The sequence below is a fragment of the Hypomesus transpacificus genome, chromosome 13, assembly GCF_021917145.1.
Source record: "Hypomesus transpacificus isolate Combined female chromosome 13, fHypTra1, whole genome shotgun sequence".
Taxonomy (NCBI): Eukaryota; Metazoa; Chordata; class Actinopteri; order Osmeriformes; family Osmeridae; genus Hypomesus; species Hypomesus transpacificus.
In genome coordinates this window covers 4673092-4687921 of record NC_061072.1, presented here as the reverse complement: position 1 = coordinate 4687921, position 14830 = coordinate 4673092, and the positions used below count along the sequence as shown (strand labels likewise).

Here is a 14830-nt window from a genome sequence, read left to right as displayed (position 1 = left end):
GATCATAACAACGAGGTAGTCCCAAACATTGCAAGCAGCCAAAACATGAAGCATACATTGTGAAAAAGTAAACAAGTGCCAAAAGGGAAGACCCATAAGAGCATGCAGTTATACAAGTTTACAAATTAAAACAACATGAACCACAAAAAAGTGCAGGACTGTACCTGTGGAAGAACAATCAATAGTAAAATATTTCACAGCGAGTACAAGACTTAACTTCGTTATAACTAACCTACAAGAGCAACAAGTCTCTCAATAAGAGTCATTGTGATCCTGGAGGAAACTAGTAACAGGTCTAGCCAAGCATTCCTAAGTGCCGTTGTACTCCCGGAACAAGTGTGTCTTGAGCCTTTTCTTGAAGGTGGGGATACAGTCGGTGTCCCTTGGTAGTAGATATACAATAACAAATATACTTTTAAATATACAGTTATATGTAACCTTTACATATAAATACATTGTAGCAGGTTTAGGGGTGTGGGGTTTCCACGACATCAAGCTTAAGAAAACTTCAAATTTCCATGCGCAAGACCCTTTATTTGTCACATACACCCTTTAATTGTCACCTACACCCATTTATATAAACTGTGGCTTTATTAACCAAAAATATGGTTGTAGAGAAACCCCCTTCGTCATGTAGCGATGCCTGCAAGAAACTGCCCTGACGTTGTCTTGAACAACACATACTACTCCCACTGGATCTTTTCATCATCAACCACAGGGACGTCTACCCCAAAACAATGTTTTGCAGGTTAACATTTAATCGAGTAGTCCAGTGAATAAAAAGTATTACAATTATTATATCTCGCTATAAAAGGAGCATAGCTATTTAAAAATGGCGAGTTTGTGCAGTATGTCCCATGTTGAGATTTTCTGTGACCTATCAGTAGTCTGCAGTGTTTAACAATCGCCATGGCATTGTTTCAGCTTGCTTGGAACCTCAACAGAGAGGTACAAAAAAAGTATCAGGTTCTAGATGCCCAATTTGCCCAATGGAAAAACAAGAATGGCAGACACTTGGGGGACACTTTCAGTCTCTAAACTATACACTCACACAAATAAATAGACATATATAAACACTGCGTGTATATGCAGATCCACACAGACCTACAGGATACAGCTCAGTAGGGCATAGATTTGCATTAACTCAACGCTCAGTTAGTACAGACAAGCTTAGTTCCCACAAGGCCATTTCCTGCTGAGGACAGTGAGATGGAGCCCCCTCATGGAGAGAGGCAGAGATATGTTTGGTTCACAGCAACTTTACTGAATGTATCTTTCAGTCTTGGTATAAGTATTGTATATAACTGTTCTTCCTCATGAAAATGTATATGTTGGACTGATGCCAGAAAAGGCGGTCTTTAATCTATATCACACATTTCCACACACACAATCTTAAAGGGGAGGTCTAAAACTATCTCTAAAATATCAGAGACAAGAATTCATCAGTTGTTTTTATAAGAAATTTTTATTAGGCAAAACCAAAAAGAAAGTACCACACAAATATGTTTTACGTTGTGATACAGATATAAATAAAGCAGTCTATCACAAATGTTGAATGAGTCAGACCCCCAGATCATGGTGTCCTACAATTGTCCTGTTTGTAGTTCATTAACTATCAGCCCAGAGTCTTTTGCAGTCCATTGACAACCATGTTTGTAGTCTCTGTCAGAGAAAAGTGTGAAACACACGAGTCTTCAGGCTCCTGCTCTTGGGCATGTTCTGGACGGAGTACTTGATGACCTTGTATAACTTGGGGCAGGAGCTCAGGTTGGTGAGCGGGAAGCGGCGGACTGAGTGCTTCTTTCTGTGAACGTTCCAGAAGGAAGAGGAGCAGCGCTGGAGAACCTCGATGCTGACCGCAAACTGGTCAGACGCCCACTGGGACAGCTTCACAATGACAACGGTGGAGCTGAAGCCGCAGGAGTAAGGAGACACGCCTCGGTACAGGGACTCCCCGGGACGCAGGGACACGGCTCTCTCCCAGACCAGCCCCGCCTCCTCGCCCTCCCCGACGTCGCCCAGGTTACAGAGGGCCAGCAGACACACCTGTTCCAGGTCCTTGTTGCCGTGGCAGCGGAGCAGGACCCCTGCCAGGCGGGGCATCACCCCCTGTCTCAGTAGCTGCTCCTGGTGAGTGTCTGAGAACAGACCAGGAAACAGGGATGACATCGAGGAATACAGAAAATAAGTTGAGAAAAAGAGAGAAAAACCTTCAGAGCTGCTATGCCATGATGATGTACCCATAACATTTCTAGGACGGTTTGTTTACGTGTGTCTTAGCAGTGAGGAAACCTGGACTCACGGCTTTCGTAGCTCATGCGCGCTATGGCCAATCCAGTGTAGAGAAGAACTTCCTCATCCCCACAGCTCAACACACACAGCAATGCAGACACCAACCCTGCCTCCCCGAACCGCTTCCTCACTAGTTCTGAAACACACACACACTCATCAAAACTGTATTCCCTTGAGAGTGTATGTTCTTCATACATCTTTTTGCTCGGTGTGACTCACGTTCTCGAGCAAGTTCAGCCACGAGTCTTGCAGAGATGAGGGTGAGAGGACCTTTGCTCTGAAAGGTGTGGGCCAGCACAGGCAGGATCCCACTTATCACCACCTGCTCAGGAGTGCCCCTCTCTGGACAGACGAGGAATCACGAGTCAGACACAATGCAAATACTCGTCAAATATTCAGACTGCCATATTTCAGACAGAAATACATGACATAATGTAATAATCACATATACGAGAAAGCTTCTTGATACACAAAAGTTGCACAAAAGTTTAAATATTTATATCCAAAAATTGATAAACAAAAAGTTTATTTATGAATACAGGTAGGCTATGTGTGCACACACTGTATTCGTTTTTTTTTATATAGCTTACATACATTGGTCAAAACTGAAATCAGATTGTCAACTCTTCAGTCAGCAAAACAGAAGTGAATAATATAGTTTTTTTTATAATGCTTTCACAAAAAATGCATTCAATTACCAAATGTTCACAAATCCATGAACTCTTTTCTCATTCATACTTCACCACTTGTAAAAGCTACAATTTCTTTGCAGTACATTTTTCAAACGCTAACACACTGTTTCCAAAACGGTTAAAAACACTGGGGAAGCTCGGTTGGGGAAAAACGATGTCCGAACAGGAGCTGTTCGGACCAATGAAATTGTCAGGGCGGGCTTTATATGATGATGGACAGATGATCAACAGTAACGTAATCAACCACGTCACCATAGAGTGCTTGGGTTGAATTAGTTTTCAACAAACAACATATTACGTTGCTCTGATTGGTTGTAGGGTCTATTCAATTGAGTGAAGAGGCATTTGTTTTACGAGTTCGGTTGAAACACGCCCCATACTCACAGCCCAACGGAGAGTTCTCAGACTCATATTCTGACTAGAATTATGAGTATGACAACGTCAGGCTACAATACATGCAGTTTTTATACTTATTGCATTATCATTGACAATTTGGTTTTGTGTTTTTAGTTAATAATTGTGTATTTTTAGTGTACGTCTACCATATATATATACGTACCATCTATAGAGTAAATATATGGAAAACAAAGGATACTGAAGCAAATTTCAGCTTTTCTGATTCAGTCTTGTATAGACTTTTGAAGTCAGAGTGAAAAGTTGTTTTTTGTTCTATGAAGAAAAACTAATTAGTGTGAAAAATCATTCGAACTTCAAAGATAAAAGTCCATAATTTTTGTAATGCTCCCTGTTGTTTCCAGTGTTATGGTAAAACAAGCTTATTTTGAAACATGTATAAAGTGTGTCGGCAGTCTGAGTGAATTTGGAGGAGAGATCAACTGTTTGGTCCACCTGCTAATGCAGACTGTGTGAAAATGTTTTTGGCTTCATTTTGACCAACGCATGTAAGCAATCGAAAAAAAAACCTTTAAGTACATAATCAACAGCCTTGCAAGCCCCTCCATCTGTCACCTTCCCTCTCTTCTTTACTACGACAAATACGGCTTAGCGTGTGTCAGTGTTTATCCTCAGAGGTCAGCTCTATCTCTATCTCTCTATCTCTCTCTCTCTCTCTCTCTCTCTCCAGCCCTCCCTACATTTGATACATTTACATTTAGTCATTTAACAGACGCTCTTATCCAGAGCGACTTACAGTAAGTACAGGGACATTCCCCCAAGGCAAGTAGGGTGAAGTGCCTTGCCCAAGGACACAACGTCATTTTGCACGGCCGGAATTGAACCGGAAACCTTCTGATTAAAAGTCCGATTCCCTAACCGGTCAGCCATCTGACCCCCGTGACTCCCTCCTCTCTATCTCCCTCTGTCTCTCTCCCTCACCAGCCCTCCCTCTCTCTCCCACCTAACAGCTTTCCATTCTCTTTCTCCCACCCACATACCTTCCTCCTCTCTGTCTCTTTCTCTCTCTATCCCTTACTAGCCCCCTCTCTCTATCTCCTACATGCCCCCCCTCCTTCCCCCTCTCTCACCGACCTCCCCTCCCTCCTCTCTCCCGTCCTCTCTCCATCCCCTACCCTTCTCAGTTCACTGAGATGACAGAACACCGCTCTGCTGGTGTGTGTTTGTGTGGCTCACTCCTCTCTTGTACGATGGTGAGCAGCACATCCAGATGGGGTCTGAGTTCCTCCTCTATGAGTTCTGTGCTGACTCTGATGGCATCTAAAGCACGGTTGAGAGAGTCTACAAGTGGAAAAGAACTTTGAGTAGACAGAACAAGAAAAGAAATACCACACCCTACATAATATGAACACACTATAGAACGGCTGTACATTTGCAATTAGTACAGAAGTCTACAACCCTGGTACTCAGGGACCCCCTGTCCGGCACGTTTTAGATGTTTCCCTGCTCTAACACACGTGATTCAAATGAATGGTCGTTACCAGGCGTCTGCCTAACTAGATAACGACCCATTCATTTAAATCAGGTGTGTCTAAAACGTGCAGGACAGGGGGTCTCTGAGGACCAGGGTTGAAGACCTCTGATTTAGTACATCTTCTCTAATATATATGTCAATTACCAGGGAAGCTACTTGTTATGTTGCGGCCCTGCTCCGGTGGTTCACATATTCTACTCCACCTGCTCAGTAGACACACCTGCCTTCTATCATCTCATCACGGACAGTACATCTACCCCGGTTCAGCAACATTGGTAGTCTCTCACCTTTGGTCGCTCACTTCTGACTTACACCGTTTTCCTATGCCTCCAGGATTGCTGTTCTTCACCCCTGCCTGTCTGCCTCCCACCCCTGCTGTCCAGACCCTGGACCCAGCCTACCACCATTCTGGTCACTCTGCTTTACATGTTTGCCCGCTTAGACATTTACAATAAAACCTTTTTTTGCACCAACTTCCACTGTCTGTGTCTGCATTTGTGCCTGCCCCATCGTTTGTAACACAACTAGGCTCCTTTTCACAGCCAAGCCCACAGCTTTACAATAATCCCTACTACGTTTACTAGAATGTGGCACGTTTTAAATGGGAAAGTTATTATGACCAAAACACAAGCAAAATGGATAGCTTGTGATGCAGACTGCTGTGTATGGTCTGTAATGCCTAGACAGGTGGTCAGCAGCATGTTCAATTTCACTGGAACAGTCAACCAGTACTGTATTTGTTTTGCCTTAGATAACACTATTAATTCTCATTAGTTTTTTTCTCTTCTACTACTACAGCTGTCACTATTCGAAAATTTGACATAATAAGCATCACAGTAACAAAAACAACAAAAGTTGTCACAACTATTCCATTCTTCCAGTGAGTTGTTATGTAGCTGGCCTCCAGGGAGCTTGCTGTCTCATGGATTCTCAGGGTGTGGAGTCTGGGTGTCAGAGTCTGAGTGCTGTCTTGTTTCCACTCACCTCTAGGAACTTGCTGGACTGGTAGACTGGGTTTGCATTTAGCCATAGGTGTTCTTAACTGTGTCGCACAGGGGTCCGAGGTGGTTCAATCCCTGCGTTCCATGGTCGGCGCTTGGTCAAGTCTTCCGTGTAGCCAACAGTGTCCATCTCTAGCCTGCCTCACCTACACTCCTCTCTGCTGCTGGGGCATGTTCTTTATCTGTGTGAGTGAATAACTGATCTTCTGAACCCGCTCAGTCCTGCAGTCGCTCATGCAGGTTATGTTTCTGTAGACACACTAACACTGGCTCTCCTGTCCTGATATCTGCATGTTTTCCTCTTCTCGCCCATTCCACAAGCCATGTTCCACTGTCCCTCTCTCCCTCGCTCTCTCGCTCGTCCACTAATTCAGAGTAAATCCTAATTCTCTGCAAAGCTGCTCTCCCTCCCTCTCTCCCTCCCTTCCCCACTGTTGACATGTAAGAGGCCCTTGGCTTTCTCTCCAGCTGAGAGTTCCCTCTCTAGTCCTCCCCAGTCACGACAACAGCAGGCTCAGAGAAACAGCATACCTTTCAGCCACTCCAACCAGCTGAGGGCACACCCTCTTCTAAGAGGCCTTCCCAGACTCGGATGCTAAAGATGTTCTGTGCTAGCCAGAGTGTGCACACACTGTAGAGAAGTAGATATTTTAAGGGAAGTTGCAGATTGGAGCTGGTTGTGTCAAGACCGTATCCCAGGGGTCTCCCTGTCCCCTCATGCTCCTTCTGTCTCTGTGTCTCTCTGTGTCTCCCTGTCCACTAGTCGCTGTATGTCTCCATGTTAGTGTTATGTCATAGGGCATGTCTATCTTTCTCCCTCTCCCTTCTGGTTCCAGCTCCACCTACACACCTGCCTTCTATCACTTTAACTCTGCAGACGATCAACCTTCGCTTCTTCATCCACTCCTCATCTGATCGTCGTTTCAGCTCAGTGTTAGTCACACTTTTCCGCTTTTTCCCCACTTTTTCCGACCACTTTAGTCTAGCACAAACTCTTTGCAAAGACTTCCAAGTTGTATCTTCTCTTGTGCTCAGGTTCATTCCTCACCTGCCTGCCAGTCTACCCGCTGTCCCAGCCTGCCTGTGCTGTTCACCTTCACTCCTACAGCAACAGTCATCTTCCATGAAACTTCCTGTACTTCTGTTTTCTCTGTACAACCAAGTTGTCAAAGCCAGATATCCATAATATAGAATGCAATGATATCTGGCCATTTTGCACCAAATTCACAACTTGAATCTGTCAAACAAGTTAGCAGACCATGTTATTGGTTTAGCCTATACAAGGCCCAAGTGACAAGGACCTGATCACCTTCTGTCCTGTATGATAACTACGAGAGACAAGAATACAAATATAAAGTTTAGTTAAGAAATGTATGCCTTTAATACAAGCATTCCAGCAATTCTGGTTTCATTATAAACATACTCTTGCTGATTATTGACATATTGTGATCTCCTTCAAAAGGGAGAACACAGGAACAGGAGACAAACTGAAAGCCTTGGAGAACTGATATTTGCACATTAATGCATTGGTTTTTGGGATCAAACTAATCTGAGAAATGTATTTCTGTCTCTGTCTCATCCTCCATCCAGTGCTGGTGGGGATTACTGTTACAAGCATTTATCAATCTCAAGCAAGCTTCTGCTATCACTAACTAAGTAAAAAACTAAAGGAGTGAGCATCATGATCACTCCATGTGAATGTCCTCTCCAGCCCTGTCCATGGGGCAGACCTGAGCAGCTACGAAAATCCCAAAGTTCTGGACCTCCACAGAGAGCATGGTTCTGGGTCAGGACGCTCTCACACTGCTCCTGGGGTGGTGAGGCCGCTGGAGATGGTCTCATACCCCACAGAAACCAGGGTGAGGACGCTACTCTGCACGTCATCGCTCTGCTGCTGCTGGCTCTCCATGATAACAGGGGCTTCGCACTCGGGCCGTACCTTCTTCCTGCCTCTGCCCCGCCCCTTCCCCTTCCCCACACCCTTCCCCACACCTTTCACCCCTCGGGCTGCCCTCTGGGGCTTGTCGTCATCAATGCAGCGGGGCTTGCGGTGACGGCGGCGGATGCGTCTCATTGGTGGGCCGGAGTCGGCGGGGTCGGAGGCCGCAGCGCCCGACAGTATGCGGATCTGACGGTCGATCACCATGGCGATCATGTCCAGGGTGATGTCAATCATTCCCAGGCCCAGGCCGTGGGTGACGTTGTCGAACGCACCGCTGTTCACAGGGTCACGGAAGCACTTCCTCATGTCCTCCAGGTGGCTCCTGCAAACACCAGAGGGAGAACATGAAGAACTGGGCCAGGCTAGCAGCAGAACCTGGAACAACGGCAGCAGTCTTACTTGGTTTCAATGATCTTGGACCAGTGCTGGACTGTGTTGGTCTCAGGTATGAGCTGTTTGGCCATTTTGCCAAAGTCGATGTAGTCATGTGAGAAGTCCTTCATGTCATGACATAGTGCCCTGGTGTCGCCTGAAAAACACAGCCATCCATGAGAGGAGAAAAGGCATCCGCACTCAGGCACACACTGTCACACACCCTCACACACAGCCCTACCCTCGGTGAGCTTGGAGAAGGACGAGGAGACAGCAGTGGTGGTGCTGGGGCTTAGGCCCAGGATGTTCAGGGACTCCAGCAGAGTCTTCTTGCTGGCCGGCCCTCGGCTCACCCTGGTGTAGGCTGCTAGCGAGCGCAGCGACATCCTCTCAGGGGGCTGCAGGCGCCGCTGGATCTCCTCGTACGAGATGAGGTACTTCCCTACAACCAGGGAGACGCTGGGGGGTGATGTCGTTGGACTACACACTCAACTGAACACCTTCCAATCTCATCTAGTTCACAAAGTCTTCCATATGTTTACTGACATATTTTCCTGTCCAACCAATGATCCTATTTTTACTGTACTACTCGGTTGTACAGCGTACTGCTTGATCTGTCTGCAAATAGATTAGTAAGATACAGGACATTTCTGACAGACAGTTTCCCATCATCCTTCCCTGGCTGGATGTGAGTACTTACGAGCCTTGGAGCCCTTCATGTTGGGGTCCAGGAGAGATGACACCTCAGCAAAAGGCACGTGGGGCACCAGGCTGTGGCTGAGAGCCTGCTCCTGTGTGTGGACCACATTCCCGGCCAGGTCCGCTGCCTGGATTTGGGTTGGATTGACTACTACTCCAGCTTGCTGTCCCGGGCCTTCCACAAGGGTCATAGGGGTGCCGGACAAACCTGGCAACTCCCCACCCATCTGACCGACACTGTTGGTTTGCTCAGCTGATACCTGGAAGATCCCCATGACTGGTTTGACCACGGTAAACACCATGTTCCCCTGGGCGTCCAGCCCCACGACACTGGGAGACGCGTCCATTTCCATTGACAGGGGAGGCTTGGAGGAATGGTGACTTTACTGCTATGTGGCAAGTTTCTCCTACTTATTTGGCTCTACAAAATATACATATGCTTTATATTTATAACAAGTTCACGGCTGGGGTCACAGAGATGCTGGATGTTTACTTTTGGTTTTTGCTGTCTTTCATGGTTTTACCAAGCCATTATTGTTTGTTCTTATGGATTTCAATCTGTAGACAGAAAAAAGGCACAATTTCATAAACTATTTCCAGGTGAATTATCAAGAATAATCCGTCACAACAATGCAGTAGGGTTCTGTCTGGTTGCCTGAGGAAAGGACTACTGAAAAAGCTGTATGTATTGACGACGACGTCACACTCTAATCACCATAAGTAGTAAGTACCACAGCGCTTCTAGTTTGGCTGAGCCAAACGCTCTGTGTAGCCTACTCGCACCAAAAATATTTTTTTCTCACAGATGCTCCGTTAGTAACAAATCAAATAATAACATCATTCTTTGTGGACTTTTGAAATTATATTTCTATTTCGGTGCTTTGTGCAAACTGGCTAAATGGGTCACATTTCGTGACTTTGTCTGAAAATGGCTGCTAGGCCGCGGTAGGGTCGATTGAATGTTTGGTAAGGACCGAACTATTATAATCAATAAACATTAATATAGACCCAGGACGGGTTGTTCCGAATTTCTCCACTAACCAAACCAACGCAAGTAGTGACGGCTTTCCTACTCACCGTTCTGTTTTTGCCTAAAAGGGCACTGATCCTAGAACGGTCCGTGGTGGAACCACCGACATTTCCTTCTTCGCCGCTCTTCCTACAGCGGGTTGCAAATCAGCTGTACATGTACTACCGCCTGAGTTACGTTACCTCTGTGCCTATTGGTCGAACAATCCGTCATTCAAGAAAAAGGGCTACACATTATTTGACGTGAATGACGTCGATCGAATTTAAGGGGTGGAATTTCCGACTGCCCTAAGAATCTTAACAATGACATTTCGCTCGTATTGAGGGAAACGTGTTGTGATGGGATAATCTGTAGGCCTATATACAAATAAAACCCCCAAAACTTTTGGATTCCAAAAGACAGATTGGAAACCGAACACGAGAAAACGTGGCCAACCACGTCTTCGCATCCAATTTCTTGCACTTTCAACGTTCGAACACAAGGTGGCAGTATAGGCCAGGCAAATGTGTGTGTGAGTACCTGGTCATTTAATATCAGAAGATACTTAGAATCAACATGCACAGATTCTCATTCAAACATCACAAATATCCTCACTAACTAAAGGAGTGTGAAATAATTCCAACACACACACAGCTCATGTGGTGTCTCCATATGGTGGAGGTGGTAGATGCCGGTAGTGTTTTGTTATGAGCATCTTCTGACACACATCACAGACACACACACACATCGAAGACACACATCACAAACACTGCCTGCTGTGGATGTTATCTGTGAACGCAGCCGGAAGCAGGAAACATATGATGAGCGATCTGCTGCTGTGTGGGCCCAGGGGAGTGCTACACTACAGCCTCTCTCTCTCTCTCTCTCTCTCTCTCTCTCTCTCTCTCTCTCTCTCTCTCTCTCTCTCTCTCTCTCTCTCTCTCTCTCTCTCTCTCTCTCTCGCTCTCTCTCTCGCTCTCTCTCTCTTTCTCTCCCTCTCTCTTTCTCTCTCTCTCTCTCCCTCTCTCTCTCTCTCTCTCTCTCTCTCTCTCTCTCTCTCTCTCTCTCTCTCTCTCTCTCTCTCTCTCTCTCCATCCCTCTCCTCCGTCAGCTGTGTTTCTCTCACAGCCTTCTGAGACAGGAGACAGGTGTTCCGTAAGCACTGTGATCCTTGTTTGATCTAAACAATTGTCCATTGTCATTTTCCCTACAGTTCATACAATGTCAGTGGTATTTGCTGAAAGTGACACATTATGAGGAGGACAGCCTAACAGCGATGGCCTCAAAGCAGGACATAACATTCAGGAAACTAACAAGGTGACGTTCCATGTATCCCAACTACTACAGCTACATTGAGGCATTTTTGGACCATTATCAGATCATTTTTGGGAGTTTAGGACATTTACATTTATGCATTTAGCAGATGCTTTTATCCAAAGCGAGTTCCAACAGAGAGCTTTACAAAAGAGCATAGGTCACTGATCATAACAACGAGGTAGTCCCAAACATTGCATGCAGCCAAAACAGCCAATACGATTATGGGTTAGTACCAAAAGATCCGGTCCAATAAGATTATGGGTTAGTACCATAAGATCCAGTCCACTATAAGATCTTAGTTTAATACCATTACACAGGCTCTGGCATGACTTTATCAACACAACATTGATCAATATGTTTTTTATATTTATATTTATTTATGTATTCACTTTTTTGAGAGACGGACAAATGTATACAAAATTCTACCGGTATTACAGGGGTAACTGCCAAGGAACAGTCGGTAATTTGCCAAATAGTGGAACAACGACAACAACAATATCATCATAAGGAGAAATTCCACATGTATACTGATTTTCTCAACATAAAGAAACACATTATTGAAATGCTGGATATTCAGCCTTTCACAATTGCCTTCGTCAATATTTCCACTTAGTTTAAATTTCCATAAACAATTTACAAACAGTTACATTTCTGAAAACTTCAACAACAACCCAAATGTACTCCTAAATGTATATTTTGGACAGTAAGTTTAGAAATGACAGTTACTGACACAAGTTTTATTATTTTGGCTGTTTACCAAAACATATTCAAGTTACAGTTAAATAATAAGCTTAAAGTGCAGTCTCTCAGCTTAAATTCAAGGGTATTTACAAGGAAGACAATAGGGGTAGATGATCGCAGAATCCTTTCCATTGTGAAGAAGAACCCCTTCACAACATCCAGCCAAGTGAAGAAGAACACTCTCCAGGAGGTAGGCGTATCACTATCTCTAAGTCAAACATAAAGAGAAGACTTCACAAAAGTCAATACAGAGGGTTCACCATAAGGTGCAAACTACTCATTCTTGAATCTCAAGAACAGAAAGGCCAGATTAGATTTAATAAGGCTTTATAATTTTAGATTAAATCATCTAAAAAAGACAGCCCAGTTCTGGAACAACATTTGTTGGACAGATGAAACTAAGATCAACCTGAATGATGTACCCAGTGTTTGGTGATGTCAATGGGTTCCAGACTTCAGTCATTGTCTGCAAAGGATTCTCAACAAAGTTAAAAAAATATTTACAATGTAGATGATGAAAATACATTTGAGACCCTGAAATAATACAATGTTTGCAATTCCTAAATGTTTAAAACAATATTTTTGTTCAACCCCTTGAATTGAAGCTGAAGTTTACACTTCAGTTGCATTTCAGTTGTTTCATTTTAAATCCATTATGTACAGAGTCAAAATTATTAAAATTGTCACTACCCAACTATTTCCTGAACTAACTGTAGATACACATTAAATATTATTGACATTTTCTAGCATGCACAAACGTAACTTTTCTAATGGAAATGATTCTCTTCGATAACTCATAAAAAGGGAATTCATTTATTTTCTGATTTACAGAAACATTTTCACGCTTGGATCCTCATCCACTACAAGGCACAGTATTGTTAGATTCATACTGTAGAAGCCATTTCAGCCACTTACCTCCCAGTAGGATGAAAAATGTAGGAAAATACTCTCTTGATGATTTATTTGTTTTATGATGTAAATGGTTCTAGGTTAGTCATGTTACTGCTATTGAGGGAATTTTATGGGATGGGTGCAACCTTAATAGGTTCTTAAAGCTGAGATTTGGAACTCCACTGATCTGTTTCCATACCAACGGTTTCTGCTGAGGTGATTGGCTCCTCTCTATGTGACAGTTTGGGGAACTGGGGGGATAATAGGATTGGAAGGACTGCTTCTGGGTAGAACTGAGACACACAGATGAGGATGTACACACACACAAGGACAGTGTGTGTGTGTGTGTGTGTGTGTGCGTGTGTGTGTGCGTGTGTGTGTGTGCATGCATTTCTGTTTGGCACATGTACGTGCTGCTCCTGAGTTGGGTTAATCTTCAAAGCTTTCTATTTTTCAGTGATCCAGGATTTTACAGAGGCTTGCTCCCAAATGGCTATTACTGATTTATTCTCAGTATTTGAATAATACTCAACACAGTTATCCAAATTTGACAGAATATTTTTTTGTGGTCTTGTTGTAGGTTTTCAAAGGAACAAAAGAGCTTGGACAAAGCCCTGTCAACCACTCACACCGTTTTAAGTGCCGCTGTTACCATGACAACCGGACATTTGTAAAATCATTACGGTTTCCTCATGTAGTCATGCCGCCTGCTGATCCAGACAAGATACAGTGTGGATGCAGGAAGAACGAGTCAAGCATGTGGGGTTGGGTTGTTCGGGGGTGGGGGAGGGGGGCTGATTAGTTGTGGGACTGTCTTCTGTACAATGCAATATGACAAGGTTTAACACTCTGTTTTCCTTTACTTCTATTGGAGCCAGGAAGAGGAGCCTGTGTTATTGGGAGGGGGGGGGGGGGTTTGGGGTACATAGATTTAGGTTAAAGATAAACTATTAACTGTGAACACTGACATCAAAGGCAAGGGAGACGAAAATAATTAAACTTGGTGACTTATTTTATAAGTAATATCTCGTCCTAAGGCTTGTGAATATACTATCTATATATATTTTTTTAAAGATTAGTATTCCCAATCTCACTCATACAGGCTTCAGGGACTAGCCACAGTGGAGTGTCTTTGTCCATGCTGCAGTGATAGTCTTCAACAAACTTGAATAGCCAGGCATATACTGTACATACACTCTGATGTCCTGGCCTAAAAATCTAAAATTGAAACCGAACGTCGGAATGCATGCTGTGGGGAGACACAATCACCTACACACCAAACTGAAACCTACAGCATGTCTGCATCCCTCAACCTTGAAAACACACACAGTCATACTTTGCTGTTTGCTGGTACACACATCACTGTCAGCTATCTTTTCCTGAAATGTATTTTTAGATTCAATAACAGCAGATGTTTCTTATGTCCAGTACCGGCTGGGAATTTCGGGAATAAAGCTTGAAGTTCTCCTAATTGTGTGTATAAAGTCATCAACTGGTTAGTTTTGTATAATTGATCAGTCTGAATAAGGAGAACATTTACATTTAAACATTTTACATTGTCATTTTAGCAGACACTCTTAGTACACTAAAAACAAACGCAAAATGATTAATGAATGATTGTCCCATGAGCACAATGTCTGTGTTCCGTGTGCACGGCCACTGGCGAGCTTCTGTACCATGGCACAACGATCCTCTCGCGCAGCCGTGAGGGAGGCCGACAGCGGTCATTTTAAGATTGTCTTTCGATGTCAATAAATGTTTTGACACGTGCTTTTTCTGTCAATGATTTCTATGGGCATTCATTTACCAATTATGAGACAACGATGGAGAGGCAAATATCAAATCCCCTGAGCGTGCGTTACCCATTGGACGGCTGTGTGGCCGTTTAATCATTATAAGTTTTTTCTACAATACTATACACATGATGTATTCACTAACATGCGCCACCTCTGTGTTTTAGGCTTGAGGTATCTCAGTTGAGCGCAA

At 44.0% G+C, this 14830-nt stretch overlaps 2 protein-coding genes across 2 annotated transcripts; both read right to left on the bottom strand.

Annotated features, from left to right (window-relative positions):
* Positions 1-1584: 1584 nt before the first annotated feature.
* Positions 1585-4770, bottom strand: si:dkey-21e13.3 (uncharacterized protein LOC100150043 homolog). The gene is made up of 4 exons (XM_047032650.1): positions 4575-4770; positions 2512-2634; positions 2303-2428; positions 1585-2138 (listed from the first exon to the last, which is right to left on the bottom strand). The coding sequence occupies exons 1-4, from the start codon at positions 4768-4770 to the stop codon at positions 1666-1668; spliced, it is 918 nt and encodes a 305-aa protein (XP_046888606.1). The 3' UTR covers positions 1585-1665.
* Positions 4771-7241: 2471 nt separating this feature from the next.
* On the bottom strand, positions 7242-10059 carry si:ch73-127m5.2 (uncharacterized protein LOC561202 homolog). Its single transcript, XM_047031896.1, has 5 exons — positions 9964-10059; positions 8888-9444; positions 8429-8629; positions 8215-8344; positions 7242-8137 (listed from the first exon to the last, which is right to left on the bottom strand). The coding sequence occupies exons 2-5, from the start codon at positions 9237-9239 to the stop codon at positions 7672-7674; spliced, it is 1149 nt and encodes a 382-aa protein (XP_046887852.1). The 5' UTR covers positions 9240-9444; positions 9964-10059; the 3' UTR covers positions 7242-7671.
* Between the last annotated feature and the right edge of the window lie 4771 nt (positions 10060-14830).